Source organism: Rhamphochromis longiceps, linkage group LG3, assembly GCF_057381845.1.
Source record: "Rhamphochromis longiceps isolate RC_006_pf linkage group LG3, R_longiceps_female_GT1.1, whole genome shotgun sequence".
Taxonomy (NCBI): domain Eukaryota; kingdom Metazoa; phylum Chordata; class Actinopteri; order Cichliformes; family Cichlidae; genus Rhamphochromis; species Rhamphochromis longiceps.
Genome location: NC_140559.1, coordinates 20,189,962 through 20,209,654, shown reverse-complemented (window position 1 = coordinate 20,209,654; position 19,693 = coordinate 20,189,962). Strand labels below are relative to the sequence as shown.

The following is a 19,693-nucleotide window of genomic DNA, read 5'->3' as shown; positions in this document are numbered from 1 at the left end:
TATTGATGGACATAACCTGGTTAAAAATGACTATACGATTTCTCACAGTGTCACTGGAGGCCAAGGTAATGTTAAATTCTCAGTTCTTTTGATCTTTGGGCTGAAGGAAGGACAACACTCGGTGTATAAATGCTCAATCAAAAAATCTCTTTATTCCATACAATTCTTATTATTCCATACAACACTTTTGAGCATAAACCATCCGGAGGGGAGAGCACGGGAGGGTGTCCGCCTGCTCTCAAAGTGTCTGAGCGTTTCTCACATTCTTATAGCTTCAGCCCCCCTCAGAATCAGAATCAGAATCAGAAACTTTATTGTCATTGTCATGAAAACAACGAAATTAAGAATGGTCCCCGATCATTGCATCATCCCTAGCAATATCAAAATATAAATAAAACAATAAAATTCAATAAATAAAATAGAATACTTAAAATACTAATAAGATATAACAGTAAAACATTCACATACATTCCCACACACATGCTTCAGACCGTGCATAGATTAACACAAGAGTGGCGTGATGGACATTTTTTTGTAGTATTCAGATGTGTTATTGCAGTTGGATAACAGCTGTGTTTGAGTCTATTAGTCCTTGCTCTGATTGCCCTGTACCGTCTGCCTGAGGGCAACAGTTCGAACAGGGAGTGGCCAGGATGTGAGGTGTCTTTTATGATGTTTTGGGCCTTTTTAAAACAGTGGGCGTTGTGTAGAACTTCCAGTGTGGGGAGAGGGCAGCCAGTGATCTTTTGGGCGGTGTTAATGATCCCTTGGAGTGCTTTCCTCTGAGCCCCTGTGCAGCTAGTGTACCAGATGCATATGCAGTAAGTTAGAACACTCTCAATGGTGGCTCTGTAGAAGGACACCAGCAGTCTCTGTGTGATGTTATTCCTCCTGAGAATTCTCAGGAAGTACAGTCTCTGTTGGGCCTTTTTCAGCAGCTCGGAGGTGTTCACACTCCAGGAAAGGTTCTCCTCTATATTGACTCCCAGGAAGCGGAAGCTTGCCACCCTTTCTACACAGTCCCCATTTATGAATAGTGGTTGGATCTCTGCCTTTTTCCTTCTGAAGTCTATTATGAGTTCTTTGGTTTTTGAAGTGTTGAGGAGGAGGTTATTGGCCTTACACCATGACGTCAAAGTCCAATGTCATAATACCTAAGCATCCACATTCTTTCTCTCTCTCAGTGAGCCTAAGTTATGACCTTGGCTTCCTGTGTTCTGTTCTTTTCTAATCAGTCAAAAAAGGCCATGATTCTCTGAAAACAGTATTTCTTATACCTCAGCAGTATAATGCATCATAAAACAATATCATCCATTTACAATAAATCAGCAGTCTAATGTAATACAAATCAATACAATAATAATACAAATCAGTTTAATAAATGTAATAGTTATCACCTTTTTCTAAGTCAGGAGAATAATGCAAACTAAAACTACATAATAATTTCACAATCTTTAATTAGGGGTATAACACGGCACAAGATAATAAAATGATCTCACAGTAACAAAAATGAGAGTAAGTATCTGGTTAGATAGCACAATTATGAGATTTTTGGGGGTCAAAACCCTGTTTAAAGATTTAAATTATATTACTGAATTGTTTTTCATTGTTTCAGCAGATCGAGGAGAAAGTGGAGAAGATGACCTCCTCACTCATCTCATCATCGAGATATCAGTTTATCAACAACAATCTGTCAAAGAAAGACGAGGTAGTGTTATTATTATTTTGTTCTTTATGAAGTTCATCACCATCGCACGTGAGTTCTTTAATATTCTTTAAATATTCTTAGTAAATATATTTATGGAAATAATTTTGACAAGCAATCCCCAAAAGTTGATTCTGTTCATCTGGACAAAATGTTTTCAGTGGGAGAAACGTTTCGTCACTCATCCAGGTGACTCCTTCAGTCTCAGCTGACTGCAGGTTTCAATCTTACAAACAGTACATTTGCATATTGACTGAAACCAGCCCACAAAAGGAACAATGGGCTGGGAGGTCAGTTCCTTGATCATTAATATGCAAATTGTCACAGCCACTGATCAATAATAATTGATTAATGGCCATTATCACCATTCACAGAGAGTTGGGGAATGGCTGCCATCACAGCATTGTAAGATGGTGAAAGATTTTCCCCTAGGCCCCCTCCTCGATTCAGAGATGGTCTTTCCCTTTTCACGTAAATGGCCTCCTTGACTCCGCACTTTCGTAAAGCACGTTTTCAACAGCAATACTTAAAAAAAAAGGGAGATTTAAAAAACTTGTAAAGCAATAAAGACATCTCAAGGAGAATTGAATCTTGAATGGAAATTTGTAATAAAAAACATTATGATTCCCATGCCCCAAAAAGAGTCAGTCAACAGCTGAAACAAATATTTATTTAATTGTGTCAAAAATTTAATAGAAATTTGGTTCAAATGTGACAGATCAGCATTTTTCTTTAGGGACGCTTTGATTTTATTTTAACTAATGACTCAGCCTTGGGTCCAGATGTCAGGTGTGTTGTGAACTCAGAACATTATCAGTGTTGTAATTGAAAAGTAGGAGCTTAGAGAAGCTCTGATTAGTCTGACATGTATCTGCTGTCTGGTTTTTGGTGCTCATGAATTTATTTTCACTATGAGAAATAAAAGAAACATGAATGGACACGATGTCTTTTTAAAAAGTTCACAATCGTTTATTATTTTGAAGTTCTTCATGTAAAACCATCAGCAGCAACTTCCTGTTGTTGATTACAGTTCATCTAACACATGAATGTTCTCGCCACAGTTTTTACTGTTTTGTCTAATAAAAGTGTTCATGCTGTGAGAACGTATTTGCTTTGTGCTCTGTGGTGAAGAGTGTCAGTCTGCAGTGGAAAAAGATGGCAGCTTTGTGGTCGTCCACCTGCATCTTTCTCAGAAACACCCCACAGTTCTTTGTGGTCACTCAGTGTTTCACAGCAAAGGTGTTAAGACGAGAAAAAAAAAAACTGTACAAAGATGCTGTGGTTTTTAAAGCAGAACATCAGTGGCATGTAGCTCCTCCTGTTCATGATCCATCATTTCTTTCTCACAGAAAGAAAGATGTACTCTGTCCAACACAGACAAAATCTAAAATCTAAAAACTCCACTGAGAAGTCACAAAAACAGTCAAATAGATTCAAATTAATCTGGTTTCACTAAAACCTGACCTTTGCAATGGCTGGCACAATCATGTAGTTTCGTGATGGAACATTAGAAACAGTAAAAATGTTTTGCCATGTTTACCTGCACTGGTGTAGTTGCAGTTTGTTGAAGTTTTTTTTTTTTTTTAGACATTTATTCGGCTGTGGTCTACTTAGCAGTGAGAACTGAAGACATCGGTTATGGATAAACAACCATCACAACAAGATGACAGAACAGGTACAGCTGCTCTTTGTCTTTGCACAGAGACAAGCTAGCTGCTCATGCTGTTTTCATTCATCATGCTAAGCTAAGCTGATCAAACCACATCCTCACTCAAGCTCAGAACTCAGTCCAGTGTGATGCAGAGAGGTGGAGATTGGAGGTCTTGATTAAACTTCAAAGCTTGTAATCATGTTTCCTGTTGTTTGAACTGTGTGTGTTTGTGTTCAGACTTTAAACCAGAGCCAGACGTCGTCTACTCTTCACTGAAGTAGTCCACCAGTCCAACCACCGATGTCCAGCTGTTGGTCTCTAACTGGTCCCCCCAGCACCTCAGACCAGAATACAAAATTATAACAAAGATGCAACACATTTTTCTTTAAAAAAATAAATAAATAAACCAAATGCCTGAATGACATAAAAGGCTCAAGACTGTCCTTTCCAAGCAGGGATCAATGTCTACAGACACTTCTTTAGCAACACACACACTTCTTTAGCAACACACACAACTCACACCATGCCTAGACATCCTCTGTTGAGCCAGTGTGCAAAGTGGCTCACCCCAGCCATAAACTGTTCAGACTGCTTCCATCAGGAAGGAGGTTCTGCAGCATCCGGTCCCGTACCAGCAGACTGAGAGACAGCTTCTTCCATCAGGCCATCAGACTGCTGAACACGTCATAGACACCTCAGCTTCACTACTGGAACTTTAACATTATGCACTCCACACTGTATATAAATGCCACTTGTTTTGCACATATTCAACTCTGTATATTTTATATATTTTATTATTATTATTATTATTATTATTATTATTTTTTTTTACTATTTAATTTGTAAAAATGTGCACACACACACACACACACACACACACGTAGGAAAATATTTAGTATACACATCCAGAAATGCATACACTATTATATATTGTACATATATTTATTAGTTTCAGGTTGGCCATTCTTGTATTTTGCTCGTTTGTGTTGTTGTGTTTGCACATCTCTGTTGCTTGTGGGGCTCGCACACAAGAATTTCACTCGCATGTGCTGTGCCAGTGTGCCTGCACATGTGATGTGACAATAAAAGTGATTTGATTTGATTTGGTTAGCTCACGTGCTCAATAATGCAATTGCGCTCTCTCGCCACAAGGGTGCTCTCACACACTGTTGACAATCTTTCCAACAGAAATATTAAACACATTTTAAATATTTTCACTGTGCTGTTGAAATTGTTCTTAGGTTCATATTAGAAGTGTTACTGCCCAATCATGAGTACAGTCATGTTTATTCCACTGACTATTTCATGATTAACCTGAATACAAGTGAAAGTAAAGGAATCTTCATCCACAGTTATACACAATGCAGCCATTTATAAAACGCATACATCTGAATCATTGTGTTCCAGTGAGTAGAGCATGTCTGCACAGCTGTCATTGTTCACTTTAACCTCATGGTGGCAGTGTTGTTACAATGAAACATGAATATTTTGCTCTCCACAGAACACTTAACGTTTCCTTTAACGTCAGAGTTTGATGGTTTTTCACAGTGAAATTATTTAAATCTGATTCAAACCCTGTTCATTAACGTTAGATATTAGAATCAGATATACATCACACAAATAAAGGAAAAGTTTAATGTTTATTTATTTTTCATTTGTCTTTGAGTTCGAGTCTCTACGATCCACCACGGGGTGCATTTCAGCATCTTTCCTCCCACAGCCCTGAATCCAGCACTGTTCCTGTTTCATTTCCAGTGACTAATATCCAGAGTGGTTTCTGACTGCTTGATGACCACAGACGGCTTCTTCTCTGGTGGTCACTCACTGTCAGCACAAAGAAAGGAATCTATTTAATGGTTCCTGTTGGTCACAGTTTTATCCACATTTCTTCTCCTATGCTTTTTATTCATGTTTCCTAATGTCTTTAAGTCATATCTCAGTCTCTGTCATCATTTCAGTGTTTGAATATTAAACATTTACATTCAAGGAAGCTGCAGTTTTCCATCCATCCATTCACTTCCGCTTATCCTTTTCAAGATCACGGGGGGCGCAAACACTACTCATACTCTGTATGAGTAGTGTTTGCAAAATATAGATTTTTAAAGTCAGTAAAATCTAAGTTTGCGTAGATAATAATGTTCCATTTCGAGATTTTTTATGTGGTTTTATCGCTATTAGACAGCCTGAGATTACCACCTTGTTAACATCTAAGCAACTATCTTAGCTCTACTTTTATAAAAATAATAAAAATGGAGAAGGAAAGAAGCTTTGAGTGTTTTTACTTTTGCTGCACATACCAATGATGATCATGTGATATGAAACAAAACAGAGCCCATTTGTATGATCAGCAAACACTCATTGCTGAACCAGTTTGACCAGGATACTGACTCACACGCAAACACACACACACACCTGTTTTATATCAACACTCTTGAGGACTCAATGAATCAGAATATCAAATACTTATTTTGAAGGTGAGGACATTTTCAAAGGCTCTCCACAGACACAAAGCTGACTTTACAGAGTCCTTCAGACCTTTCAACAGTGAAAACTCACATTCTACCATTACTATTCCTATGTATAGACATCTACACACACACACACACACACACACACACACACACACACACACACACAGACGTATGTATGTATGTATATACATACATACATACCTGCACACGTTCATACACATAGAAGGTGCATTATGCAGGAAGTGGTGACCGTGGATGTCCAGTGACTTGTGAAATCGGGATTGAGGAGTTATAGGTTATAGAGTCTAACTGCTGTTGGGATGAATGATCTGCAGTGAGGGTGTTTCAGTCTCTGACTAAAGGAGCTGATTAAGAGCAGATTAAAAACAACTCTTCACTCTATTATGGTATGTTATAATGTACACGGTATGAAGTATGTTGTGAATATTCTATAACTAAGTATGTACAAGCTGTAGTGAGTACAAGCTATGTACAGGATATAAATATGAAAAACTATACAGAATATGAAATAAATAACTTTACAGAATCTGGGATATACAGCTATACAGAAATGGGAACTATGCAAGTTGTAAACAGTTGTAGGATTAAATGTTATCGAATGTACAGAATGATTATTTACACAGAGCTATACCGTAGTGCAGTTAAGATAAGTGAGATATGTGGATAATTCCTACAGAGGCTATATAAAGTGCTGGTGGTTGTGAGTGGTGGTTCACTCCATGTTATTATTGTGTGTTTGAGGGTACAGTGTTCCATTGTGGGTGTGTGTATGTTCAGTCCATGAGTTTAACGTGGGTCAGATGTCAGGAGGCAGAGTTCAGGAGTCTGACAGCTGTGGGGAAGAAGCTGTTCCGGTACCTGGTGGTCTTAGTCCGGTCTTAGTTTAACGTGGGTCAGATGTCAGGAGGCAGAGTTCAGGAGTCTGACAGCTGTGGGGAAGAAGCTGTTCCGGTACCTGGTGGTCTTAGTCCGGAGGCTCCTGTGGCGCCTCCCAAAGGGCAGGAGGGTGAAGAGTCCATGTGATGGGTGACTGGGGTCTCTGATGATTTTCCCAGCCCTTTTCAGACACCGCTTCCTGTAGATGTCTTTTATGGCAGGAAGTGGTGCTCCGGCGATGCGCTGAGCAGTTTTCACGACCCTCTGCAACGCCTTCCGGTCCGAGGCAGAGCAGTTCCCGTACCAGACTGTTATACAGTTGGTCAGGATGCTCTCGATGGTGCAGCGATAGAAGTTAATTGACTTTTTGATGGCATTTTACACACAGTACTGGTACAGAATCTAAAAAATGTGGGAAAATGCTGGCATCATAAACAGTACTTAGCTACGTCTGAAGAAATTATGATGGGACCCTAAAAGAAATACTATACAAAAATGGATTTCTATACATTTTACATCAGATGAAAATGTTTTTTGTAAGATTCAGATAATTATTTGTTAAAAGCGAGACATTTTAAATGAGAATAAGAAAGAAAAGTATTTCTTTGTGCCCCCCTTTCAATGTTAATGTTAATAAGTTAATGTAACTGACTGTAAAAAGTCAGCATAACGAAAATAAACTCCACCTAAACTTTGTTATATCTGACCCAGATAGACTGCAGTCATAACTTCTTACCTGAAGTTCAGTTCACCGCCTCGGGTCTCTGCTGCTCCTGCCTTTCCGTTATCCACCTGCCAGCGTGTTGCATCTGCTGGCCTCCACCACTTGCTAATGTTACTGAATCTGTGGAAGCTCCGCAATAGCCACCACCAAACAACTGAGTTATTTTTACAAATCTCCCTTCATCTGGCCAATCCACCACCTTTCAGTGTTTATACCGTTATGGGAAAAAAAAACCATCGGCCCATAAAAACGAAAAATCACCATCGGCCCATAAGGCAAGATGGCCGGTATGCCCGATGCCCGATGGCCAGTCCAGCTATGCTCATCAGCTGTTTTTTCTTTTACTCTAAATTGAAACTGGCTGAGCAGCCACATTTCCCACATGGTCATATGAGTCTTCCCAGTTTCCCCAGAATGCACTGTTTTAATCTGCATTTCTTTCTATTCCTCACAGATGATATTGTGATAAAGATCTTGTCTCTAGATATTGACAGCTGCAGTAGGTGCTGTAAAATGTATTAATTTAGTAAAAGTGACATGTGTGTTTTAGCCTTGAAGATTTCATATGTTATGAAGTTATGAGGGAACAATGTGCCAGAGACAGACGTCACCAGAGTCAAGTTTGTTGGTTTTAAACAGACTAAGTGTTTTATTTACATTTTGCCTTCATAAACTATTTCTTCATGTTGTTTGAGCGATCAGACCTGCTGGAGTTATGATCAATGTTTTTTTAACTTTTCAATTTTAATATATATTTTGAACTTTCATTTTCTCCTATGTTTTTTGTATTGTGTAAAGGATTAACAAAAAAACCTATTTGTTTGTCAAATATCTGTATAGCTGGAGTGGGCAGGAACAAGCTATGGGGTGACAGAGGTGAAGGGCTTGCTGTTTTAAGTGGATCATTTTTCCATCCTGATGATCAGAAGAGTGTTTGAGGGTTTCAGTGATCCTTCAGAACAACAGTAAGTGTTAAAAAATGATGTTCTTCAGCCTTTTCTGTAATCTACATCAGTGGTCCCCAACCTTTTTTGTTGAAAGTATGGCAGATAAATACAACAAAATAAAATGATACGACCAAGACAAAAACTGGTATTTTGTAAATATAATACTAAACGCAAATTCACTGTGTAATTGTATAACTTTATTAGCAGCATTCTCCTGAAATGCGCCAATAACACTGAGAGTAACATCCTCTTCTCTGCCCCTTAATGTTTTCTGGTCGCTATGGTAATGTGTAAATATTTCTTTCAAAAAAGACACAAAACTACAACACAAGAAAAGACCCAGGGAAACCAAGTTAACGATAAAAAACTATGTTTATTGTGTTTATAGAGTTGCAAGCCTCAACTCATGCAACCCGGTACCAAACGACTCATGGACCGTCCTGTACTCTGAACACAGTCATGTGATTTCCAGGAAGTGCTGCAGCAGCTGCATGCACTGATGTTGCATAGGAAAGTCCAAACAACCTCACTGGTTCTCCATAAAGAACAAAGATTTGTTCTCTGTGGCTCCAACACAACTGAAAGACAATCAAAGGTGGACAAAGTTCTCAGGAACAGCTGTGGTTTTATGGAGGCTACAGCTAAATGCTGCCTCCTCCATCATTCACCTCTTTTATTATGACACATTTATGTGTAGTTATTACTTCCTCTTTCTTCAACACTTATGGGAAAGTCAAACAAGTAGCTCAAAGTTACTTCTCGTAATCAGTGACTTCATTTGAACCTTGAATATAATCTTGGTTAGATTTATGAAACTCAGATTCTCAGATTAGACATACCAACTCCAAACAAAGTAGATTATCACAACCAGATAACAGAGAAATGTCTGCTTTGCTCTGATCAGTGTTGCTGTTTGTCGGTGTGTTTGGGTTTGTGTCTGCAGGTGAACTGTTAAAAACCAAACAGTGTTTGTTTCTGTTAAATAGAATCAGCCTGGTTTACAAGTTCATGTTTCTCCAATAAATCACAAATATACATTTTTTGTTTCAAAAGTTTTTCCATCAGAAAGGTGTGGAGGTTGTTTCAGTCTGACATCGTGGTCATGCTGTCTCATTAATGTCCACAAAGATAATTTAGAAGGTTTCTAACTATTAAAGTAATTCACTTTTAATTTTATACAAATTCATTGTTTTTCTTTTCATATGTGATTATAGTCCTTAACATGGACCATAAATTCATACAAAAATGCTTTATTATGAAAGACTAATGGTATAAAATGTATACATAATATATACAGGGTGGGCCATTTATATGGATGCACCGTAATAACATGGGAATGGTTGGTGATATTAAAGTCCTGTTTGTGGCACATTAGTATATGTGAGGGGGCAAACTCCTCAAGATGGGTGGTGACCATGGTGGCCATTTAGAAGTCGGCCATCTTGGATACAACTTTTGTTTTTTCAATAGGAAGAGGGCCATGTGACACATCAAACTTATTGGTAATGTCTGAGCACTGAGTGATGGGATATGTAGCAATCAAACCATGCACTAAAACAAGCCTGTACAAATTGCAGGAAATTACCACAAGAACATGTCATAGGAGGACAGAATGAAGGGAGATGTAAAGTCCCAGGATGTAATGGTACTCCAAATGTCAAACAACAGAAATGTGATGTCCACCTCTGATTCATAAAGTTTCACACATTCAGACACACAAAAACACAGAGACAAACACGATCACACATACAGACCCTTGCATCGTGCATGATATTGCACACAACCTGTGCCCACCTGATCCCAAAGTATCCTTGGGCAAGATACTGAACTCAAGTTGCTCCTGAAGTGTTTCTCAGAGTGTGAATGTTAGATGGAAAACATGTATAAAAGGTGCTTGTGTGAATGAGGCATGTTGCATTAAGCGCTTTGATGCTCAAATACAATATAAAAGTGCTCTATAAAAACAGTCAATTTACCATTTATTTAATGGTAATTGAATAAATAATTACCATTAAATAAATACATTTAATTTAGTTTATTAAAAACTTCTATGAAAATCAACGTGATGTTTGTTTAAAAAAATTACAATTTTCAATCAATTAGTTGTTTCTTTCATAAAAGTTCTGAATTAGAAAAATGTGACATTTTGGGAGCCGCATTGCACATTTATTTATTGCAAATTTATTGATTCAAATATAAAGCAGGAGCTCCAAACTCCAAGAAAGTACAGTGAAATATTTTTTTCTCTAAAAAACTTTAATTCATGCCAAAGAGGATTAAACTCTTTAAACTCTCTAAACTCTTTCAGTCTGTTAGATGGGCAGGTATGTTACTTATGAAGCTCTGAAATGACTTTACATCCAAAAGAGACGAGAACAAAACAACAGAAAAAAAATGGAGCTCCAAGTTCAAATACAGCTGATGAATGTGCTGAACATCAAAGAGGAAATCTGATATGATTCACAGACAGACACATGATTCTACTGCTGAACCAGTCTGACCAGGATACTGAGACACAATCTTCCATCAATTCCATGAGCACAAAACAAGAACAGGACAGGAAATAAAAGGTGGGCTTAGAATAAAAGCAGACAGAAACAGTAACAGATGCATCTGTTGTTTGTCGTGAGCGACACTCTGACAGGCTGTAACTTGTGCTGGACAGTCTCCTGTCCCACATGGTGATACGCTGAATTATCAGAGCACAGATCAAACATCCAGAGCACCTCTGCTTGTTCCTGTTTCTACATCACAGACATGAACCTGCTGAAGTTTACTCACATTATTATACATCATACTGATCCTCACACACTGAACAGAAATCACGTTCTGTCTTCAGACTGTGACAGGTGGAGTGGGTTTCCAGCCCCCACCCGTGTGTACTTCAAGGACCTGAAAATGTTTATTGTATTTCAGGGTTTCATTAAGTTATTTGACAGAAAGATCAGCAGACTGTGAAGGCTCAGAGTCAGCTGTGACTTTGTATTTGTTTGTCAAATATGTGAATTCACAGCTGATAGGTGGAGGAATGTGGTTGCTAAGGTGACGCTGTGGGTGCTGATGTCACAGATCTGAGGTGTGTCTGTATAAAAACAGCTGATAAGGAAGCACAGCTCAGTTTGTTCTCTGGATGTTTAGTACAGAGGTCCATTTATTTATTTTTTTATTTTATTGTACTTTTTCTTCTTTTTTGCTCTTTACATTTTTTTAATATTTTATTTATTTATTTATTTATTATTTTATTCCATCATGATGATCAGAAAAGACTTTGAGGATTACAGATTTCATCCAGAAAAAAAGTAAGAGTTTGACTATTTTGTACAAAGGTGGAAAAAGTTCTCTGTGGTTTTATGGAGGCTCCAGCTAAATGCTGCCTCCTCCATAGTACAATATACATTTTATACAGTGACGTCATTTTGAAGTCCTTTAGCTGATGATGGTCTTTAGTATGTAGCTGATGATTGATGATGAGAGAGGTTATGTTTGTGTTGTTCTGTGGAGATCATTCTAGAACTGAACCTGTTAAACACTCAGATTTCACCACTTTAGTAATGACGCACTTACTTATGGTCATCCTACAAAATGATGCAAGTGTTGAGTATGAATATGAGTATGAGTGAAAAAGAAATGTTTCAGCTTTATTAAAACTCAAATTTAACCTCATGTAGTCATTTTTAAACTTTTTTTTAAAACTGAGGTTCTTTTATTCACTGAATAAATCAACAGACTCACATAGTTAGAACAAACTAAGAGTCAGATCAGCAGAAACAAAAACACGGAAATGTTTCCTGTAACTGCGTCGCTCTGCTCGACTTTGCTGATTCTCGGTGTCTTCGTGTTTGTCTCTGCAGGTGAGGTTTATAAACCAAACGGTGTTTCCCTCTGAGATAAAGAGGAATAAACATCAGTCTGGTTTACCTGGTACTTCCCAAACATTTAGTTTCTGAGCGTCTGTTTGTGTGACTGCATCACGAGGCCTGTTGGTGTCTGTGGGTTTTGACTGCTTGGTCAGCGGTGCAGTTTCCAGCACAGAGACAAAGAAGTGTAGTGTGTGTGTCAGTGTGATGTGTTGTAGTTTCAGGAGTCAGTATACAGCCAGAGGCCGATCTACAGAGGTGGCATGGAGTGGCATGCTCCACCCTAAAATGATCTCTTGCCACCTCTAGTGCCACAGTAGTTTTATATAGGACATTGTTGTTTGTTAAGGTGTGGCAACAGATTATATTAGGCTGGCACATGCCTCTCTATGCCACCTCTGCAGATCTGCCCCTGAGTTTTAAATGGTTGTACAAAGAAATGTCAGAATCATTGTTTACATTGTAAGGCACATTACACAATGTTACACTTGCGATATGTGTAAAGAAATGGCTTTGATTTTACATTTGATTTCCACGCCACCCTAAGAACATTTCATTACATCCAGCCCTGTATGCAGCTACAAAGCTTTAGTTCAGTGTATACAAACAGCTGTAGCTACAGAAAGGCAGCATGCAGAGACTCAGTGTCTTATAATGAGAGGCTGCTTTCTCTCACACATTATGTTCACTTATTATCAGCACATGTATAAATGTTTATATTACACTGCTTCTTACATTCATCTGAATTATTTTATATAACACTACAAGCAGTGAGTGTGTCTCACTTTGAATGGCTGCTGTATTCAATTTAGTTCAATTCCATTTTATTTATATAAAAATCAAAACAACTGTCACCTCAAGGTGCTTTATATTGTAAGGTAGACCTACTACTATGGGTGGCTATAGCTCAGGTGGCAGAGAAAGGTCAGCCACTAATCAGAAGGTCGGTGGTTCGATCCCAGGCTGCCTCCTGGCTGCATGCCAAATATCCTTGGGCAAGATACTAACCCCGTGTTTGCCTACTGGTGGTGGTGGTCAGAGGGCCCGGTGGCGCCAGTGTCCGGCAGCCTCGCCTTTCTCAGTGCGCCCCAGAGCAGCTGTGGCTACGATGTAGCTTGCCATCGCCAGTGTGTGAATGTGTGTGTGTGAATGGGTGAATGACTGAATGTAGTGTAAAGCGCTTTGGGGTCCTATGGACTAGAAAAGCGCTATACAAATGCAGGCCATATAATACATACAGAGAAAAGGCTCAGGGAGGGGCGACCGGTAGCAGGTGAGGGGAGGAAAGTAGTACAAAGACATGCTGTGGAAGAGATCTTAAGAGATTAATTAATCATTAAAGATTAAATGCAGAGAGGTGTAGTAAAACAAAGTGAGTGTGAGAAGAAGGAATACTCAATGCATCATGGAGCATCAGCAGCCTCTATTACAGCATAGCTAAGCAACGATTGTACTTCGACCTTTCACCTCTCTGCTCTGTCTTGTTTCTTCTGTCAGACCAGAAAATTATCACAGCTGAGCCTGGACAGAAGAACATCACTTTACCATGTCGAGCTCCAAAGAATAATAACAGCATCATCGGTGTAGAGTGGAGCAGATCTGGCATGGAGACAGATTATGTGCTTTTGTACCGGGATCAGCGGTTCGACCTAGAAAACCAGCATCCATCTTTTAAGAACCGGGTGGATCTGCAGGACAGACAGATGAAGGATGGAGACGTGTCTCTGATTCTGAACAATGTGACGATTAATGATGCTGGAACATACGAGTGTCGTGTCTTCATGAGAGGAAACGTGAGGAAAAGAGCAAATCTGGATGGTGACCCCATCAGCATCATCACACTGAAAGTTGATCCTCCAGGTGAGTGAGTAGAGTTGAGTGTGTGTGTGATCAGAGGTGAAGCTGCTTCCTGGTTGTTGATGTTTGTTTCTAAAGATGTTGTTGATGAGACTTTGTAGAAAGCAGCTGGTCTGAGTGATGTGATCAGAGTGCAGTAGATAATGTCTGACAGCAGTTTGAAGAGGAAATGGATTCTGTTCTGTTCTTCACTCATCACCTACCTGACAGCTGACACCTCACACCTGTTTCTCACCTGCAGGAGGACCTGTTGGACTGATCGTCGGTCTGAGTGTTTCTGCTGTGCTTCTTGTTGCTGTTGTTGTTGGTTTTGTGTGCTACAGAAAACGTAAACAACAGCAGAGTCAGGATTCATACCAGCCTCCTGTTGAACTGCAGCATGTTTGAAGATGTAAGAGTCGCCTGTATCACTAAGGCAAAAAGCAGAGGTCTGACTTCAGAAACTAAAACAATCACATCATGTAGAAAACCAGAAGAGCTGCTTCATTCCAAAAAGATTTCACAGCAGAGACAATGTTAAAGAAAAAGCTAATTTTTCCTCAAGTAAGAGAAAAAAACAGATAATCAAAAAGAAGAAGAAAAAGGTGGAGAACAAGGTGCAGCACATTTATCAACTGAAAATGGGAAACTGCAATTATTTAAATTGCAGGTTATTTTAACTGTAATTTGAAAATCCAATTTAAGGAAAAAAAATATTCTCAAGCATCTGAGGGAGAAATTAGACCCAAAGTGATCCAAGAAGGATCAAAGACATTTTAATCAACAGGCTGAAGGCTGCAGTAGTAAACACGTTTACAGTAGATGCTGCATACTGTTGAAAGAATTACTAAAGCCGACACTGTTACTGTTAGCATTGTTAACAACATACATTGTTATGTATATATTTCCAGCACTGAGGATGTTTGGCTTCTGATGTATTGGACAATTGTAAATTAGTATAATTAGTAGTCATGTTCAGTTTTGATAATGTTAAATGTTTCAAACACACACAGGTCTTCATCATTTGATTGTATGTTTGGTCTGAGGCAGCTAAATTAGTTTGTAGAGAAAAGTGAATGTCAGATTTATGTTTGTGAGCTTAGCTGTGCATATTTACATTTCTGTGGAAACGCAAATTACTTTTTCATAGTTTGGTTCTCATCAGTATTCATGAGCTCAGAATGTTACAGAAACAGAACGAGTGAGTGTGTTTGTTTCATCTTCAGGTTCAGTTATCTGTGAGATCAAACTCATTCTGAGAGGTTTGACCCACACAGACTCATCCTCATGTGGAGATCACAGACAGTAACAGTAATTTTGACAGTGTCATGAAACCAAATCTATGAATGTTTATATATTAGGCAGATGTTTCCTCTGATGTGTGAAGCTTTATTGAACTTTTCATTCCATGGTTGTTTGTTTTCTGGGTGTTATTTCAGTTTAAATATTTCAAGAACTTGTTACATTAGTAATGTTTTATTTTACTCTTTTTGAATCCGTTTTTGCTAATAAAAAACATAAAACAAAACTAGGACTCTATTGTTGTGTTGATTCAGTCTGTTCATGTGTTTTTTGTGGCTGTAACCGTTCTTTTTTATTTCTGGAGCAGCTGATGCAGATTTCTGTCTCAGCTAGATTCTGATACATAGTAAAATAATCTAGACACTCTTTAACTCATATGTGTCTAACTGAAGGCCCACGGGCCACATCTGGCCCGACGTACATTTATATTCGGCCCACAAGATCAATTTATATAGATTTATTATGGTTGTTATGCATGGTGATATGACACGCTAATAACACACAAACAACAGATCCCATAATGCAGTGCCACCACCAGTAGGCAACGGGTGAAGTGTCTTGCCCAAGGACACAACAACCAGAGACTGTCCAAGCCGGGGCTCAAACCTGCAACCTTCCGATTACAAGGCAAACACCCAACTCTTGAGCCACGATCGCCGCAGCTCTACACACGGTTTGAACCTTGTGTATGTTTGGTAGCACATATCTGTGTGAGAAGCTGTTTTCAGTGATGAAGGTTAACAAAACAGCACACAGGAGTTGTCTCACTGATGAACACCTGTGGACCATCCTGATAATCTCCACAACACAAGACCTCACACCAAACTTAAACAAACTTGTTGCCAAAAAATGGTGCCAAGCATCTACCTCTGACAAAATTGCATAAGAGCAAAAAAACAAAACAAAAAACAAACCCTGAATTGTAATTTTAATTGTAATTTATCACTTTTTCCTCATGGTGGCAGTGTTGTCACACTAAATCATCAATATGTTGCTCTCCACATAACACTTTTAAGTGTCAGAATGTCTGTGAAGGTTCTCAGTCATCCAGGTCATCGTAGTCAAAGGAGCTTGCAAAGAAAAGCGTCTGGACTTCTTTAAGTTACTTGAAGACGTTTCACCTCTCATCCAAGAAGCTTCTTCAGTTCTAAGGTCAAGGTCTAAGGTCTAAGGTTGAGATCCCTTCCCAGATGCCTTAACGCCCACTCACAACCTGGGCCATCAGATCTCAGGAATTCGCATGATAAGGTGGGGCCAGGTTTCACAATGAACTCACCCGAAACTCTGGCTGATTGGGACCCACACCCAGTGTCACACCTTGGCTCAGGCGATTAGAGGATCATCAGGGGGTCCTTTTGTCCCTCTGTGGGGGGTTACTCCCACTAGGTTTATATCTGGGACTCTCCAACATTTGACCTTAGAACTGAAGAAGCTTCTCGGATGAGAGGTGAAACGTCTTCAAGTAACTTAAAGAAGTCCAGACGCCTTTCTTTGCAAGCTCCTTTGACCCTGAATGTTATGATTTGTTGTTATTTTAACCTTTGCTGAAAACCATCAATTTTATTTATATTTCTTGTTGGGGGATTTTGTTGGTTTTTTTGCACGATTTTCATGTTCATACTTTGAATTTGTGTCATTTTGACAAGAGATATTTTTATGAAGAGCAGCATGGGGGCAGCATGTTCATATTTCAAGCTTGTTAGATTTTCACAGGATTTAGTTTTAAGGAGAGCAAAATATTTAAAGTTAAAATTCCGTGTGTACAATAAATGTTTATCCTGTTTGGCCCATGACCTAAAGTGTGCTTTGAGTTTTGCCCCCCTGTGCAATTGAGTTCGACCCCTGCTTTAACTGCATCAGACTGAGAGATAAACCTTTGTGACTGTTCCTGTAACAAGAAACAAGATGTGGAAAGTTGTTTTGAATCCACTCTGAAAAATGTAAGTGACGTTACTCCTATGAACTTGTGATTTCAGCAGAGAACAGAGATGGTGGTTCAGGGACCAAGAAGAACTCCAGGTACACATAATGGTTTTTGTCTGTTCAGATTATTTACCAGTGGCTGTTTTGATTTTATGGAATGCCAATGTTCCATATGATTTAACCAACGAGTGGACTTGTTGAAAAAAAACAAATCCCTGATTTTTAGTGATGATGTGCTCCTTGGGCTTCAGTGACCTCCAGCACAGATGATGGAACAATTTTTACACTGGGATGGAAATTGGCATTTATAAGTTTTATGTCATATTCTTTTAAAACTAGAAGTGACCATATTATACTGGGCTGAAACATGTCATGTGACCTGGGGTAGAAAGAAACTTCCCCCTGGCTGCCTCACCGCTCAGCTAAGAGAGGTTAAAAGGTCTATAACGTAACAGTGTTGTGTGTCTGGAGGAATGTACGAAGATACTGTGCCACCAACTCATAATACGAATAACCCAGAATCAGAAAATCAGCATTTAGTGTGTAATTCTTAAACACAGAACCACAATTTATATGTGGTTTAACTGATGCTTAATAGCATAATCACTTAACACTGATCAAAATATAACCCAACATATTAAACATATGTTTAATATGTTGGGTTATGTCCCAGTTAAACATGTGTGCCAGTTATCAGAATTCGTATGTTGTTTCTTAGGCTTAAATATGCTAAATTTCGCAACACTGCCATGTTGAATTTAAAGAAGTACACATAAATATCCATCCATCTTCTTCCGTGTATCTGGGGCTGGGTCACGGGGACAGCAGCCTAAGCAGAGAAGCCCAGGCCTCCCTCTCCCAAGCCACCTCCTCCAGCTTATCTGGGGGAACACGAAGGCGTTCCCAGGCCAGCTGAGAGATATAATCTCTCCAGCATGCCCTGGGTCTGGCACGGGGCCTCCTGCCGGTGGGACACCCAGAACACCTCATCCCGTAGGCAGCCAGGAGGCATCCTTGTCAAATGCCCGAACCACCTCAACTGGCTCCTTTTGATGTGGAGGAGCACCGGCTCTACTCTGAGCCCGTCCCGGATGTCTAACCTATCACCCTATCTCTGAGGAAGCCCATTTCCGCCGCCTGTATCCATAATTTCGTTCTTTTGGTGACTACCCACAGTGACCAAAAAAAATTGAGAAAAATTGAGAGCTTCACTTTTACACCAAGCTGCCTCTTCAACATGATGGAGTGGTAAAATATATATGTTTAAGTACACCGGTATGATGAATCAGAAAATAGAATAACAGTGATTCTAATAACGGGCCTCACTGCACAGGACTCACTGGTGTTAAAGAATGTCTGAGTCTCAGAATTTATGATTTAATAACATTTTGTGTAACTCAAGCTTTAATTATGACATTCACTGTTTAAGCTTTTGTGAAACTGTAAAGGTAAAAGTCTCAGTAATTATTCTTTATCAGTACAAATTGCTCTTACAGGTAACCCCATAATTATCAAATAATCTGTCATCAGAGTCTGCTATCCAGGCTAGTAAAACCTTCCCAGAAATAACTAGTTGCATCATGACAGAGGAGTTTCCCGATGAGAAAAAAGTCAAAACGATCCCATGGTGACAGTGATCCTGGTCATAGTTCTGGTGGACTTAAGATTTCATTTGTTCTTTCTGCAGCTGAATCTATTGGGTCCATCAAGTGGCAATCTTTAGCTTGAGCTGAAGCAGTTCACAGCCAAGTGCACTGATAAAAGCTATTTTGGAGAGAGGTATATATAATCTATGCAAATCATGTAAAATTTACTCTATTATTGCACTCAGCCAAGTAATTATAAAGTAATGGGTTAATTTTACCCTTTTCCAAACAGTAACAACATTACATTAAAAAATGCAGTAAAATATACCCCCAAACAATGAGTCTTATGTTCCTAATTGCACATGCGCCAGACCACGCTTTTTGACCAAGCAGGACAGCAAGCAAATTCTGGGTCCTTTTTCCAGCTTTCAATGAACCCGATCGAACCACAGAAGGGAAGGTAAGCTATTTACATAAAGTGGGGCAAAAAAGTATTTAGTCAGCCATCGATTGTGCAAATTCCCCCACCTAAAATGATGACAGAGGTCAGTAATTTGCACCAGAGGTACACTTCAACTGTGAGAGACAGAATGTGAAAAAAGAATCCATGAATTCATATGGTAAGATTTGTAAAGAAGTCAAAGGAGCTTGCAAAGAAAAGCGTCTGGACTTCTTTAAGTTACTTGAAGACGTTTCACCTCTCATCCGAGAAGCTTCTTCAGTTCTAAGGTCAAATGGTGGAGAGTCCCAGATATAAACCTAGTGGGAGTGACCCCCACAGAGGGACAAAAGGA

At 39.1% G+C, this 19,693-nt stretch overlaps 3 protein-coding genes across 3 annotated transcripts in view; all 3 read left to right on the top strand.

The window, feature by feature from the left end:
• LOC146673332 (uncharacterized) overlaps nucleotides 1–19,693 on the top strand; it is a 193,268-nt gene that overhangs the window by 16,611 nt on the left and 156,964 nt on the right. The gene's annotated exons all lie outside the window — the stretch shown is intronic.
• Nucleotides 1–19,693, top strand: part of LOC146673334 (coxsackievirus and adenovirus receptor homolog) — a 189,769-nt gene that overhangs the window by 82,460 nt on the left and 87,616 nt on the right. The gene's annotated exons all lie outside the window — the stretch shown is intronic.
• Nucleotides 12,076–15,616, top strand: LOC146673340 (myelin-oligodendrocyte glycoprotein-like). Its single transcript, XM_085401999.1, has 3 exons — nucleotides 12,076–12,246; nucleotides 13,750–14,112; nucleotides 14,351–15,616. Exons 1-3 carry the CDS (start codon nucleotides 12,177–12,179, stop codon nucleotides 14,494–14,496), a joined length of 579 nt encoding a protein of 192 aa, XP_085258125.1. The 5' UTR covers nucleotides 12,076–12,176; the 3' UTR covers nucleotides 14,497–15,616.

What these genes read in the sequence shown, in the direction of transcription:
- LOC146673340 (XM_085401999.1), top strand. Translation starts at nt 12,177, where the DNA reads ATGTTTCCTGTAACTGCGTCGCTCTGCTCGACTTTGCTGATTCTCGGT. An exon ending in CTTCGTGTTTGTCTCTGCAG is followed by an intron (nt 12,247 to 13,749) that starts GTGAGGTTTATA and finishes TTCTTCTGTCAG; the next exon opens with ACCAGAAAATTATCACAGCT. An exon ending in ACTGAAAGTTGATCCTCCAG is followed by an intron (nt 14,113 to 14,350) that starts GTGAGTGAGTAG and finishes TCTCACCTGCAG; the next exon opens with GAGGACCTGTTGGACTGATC.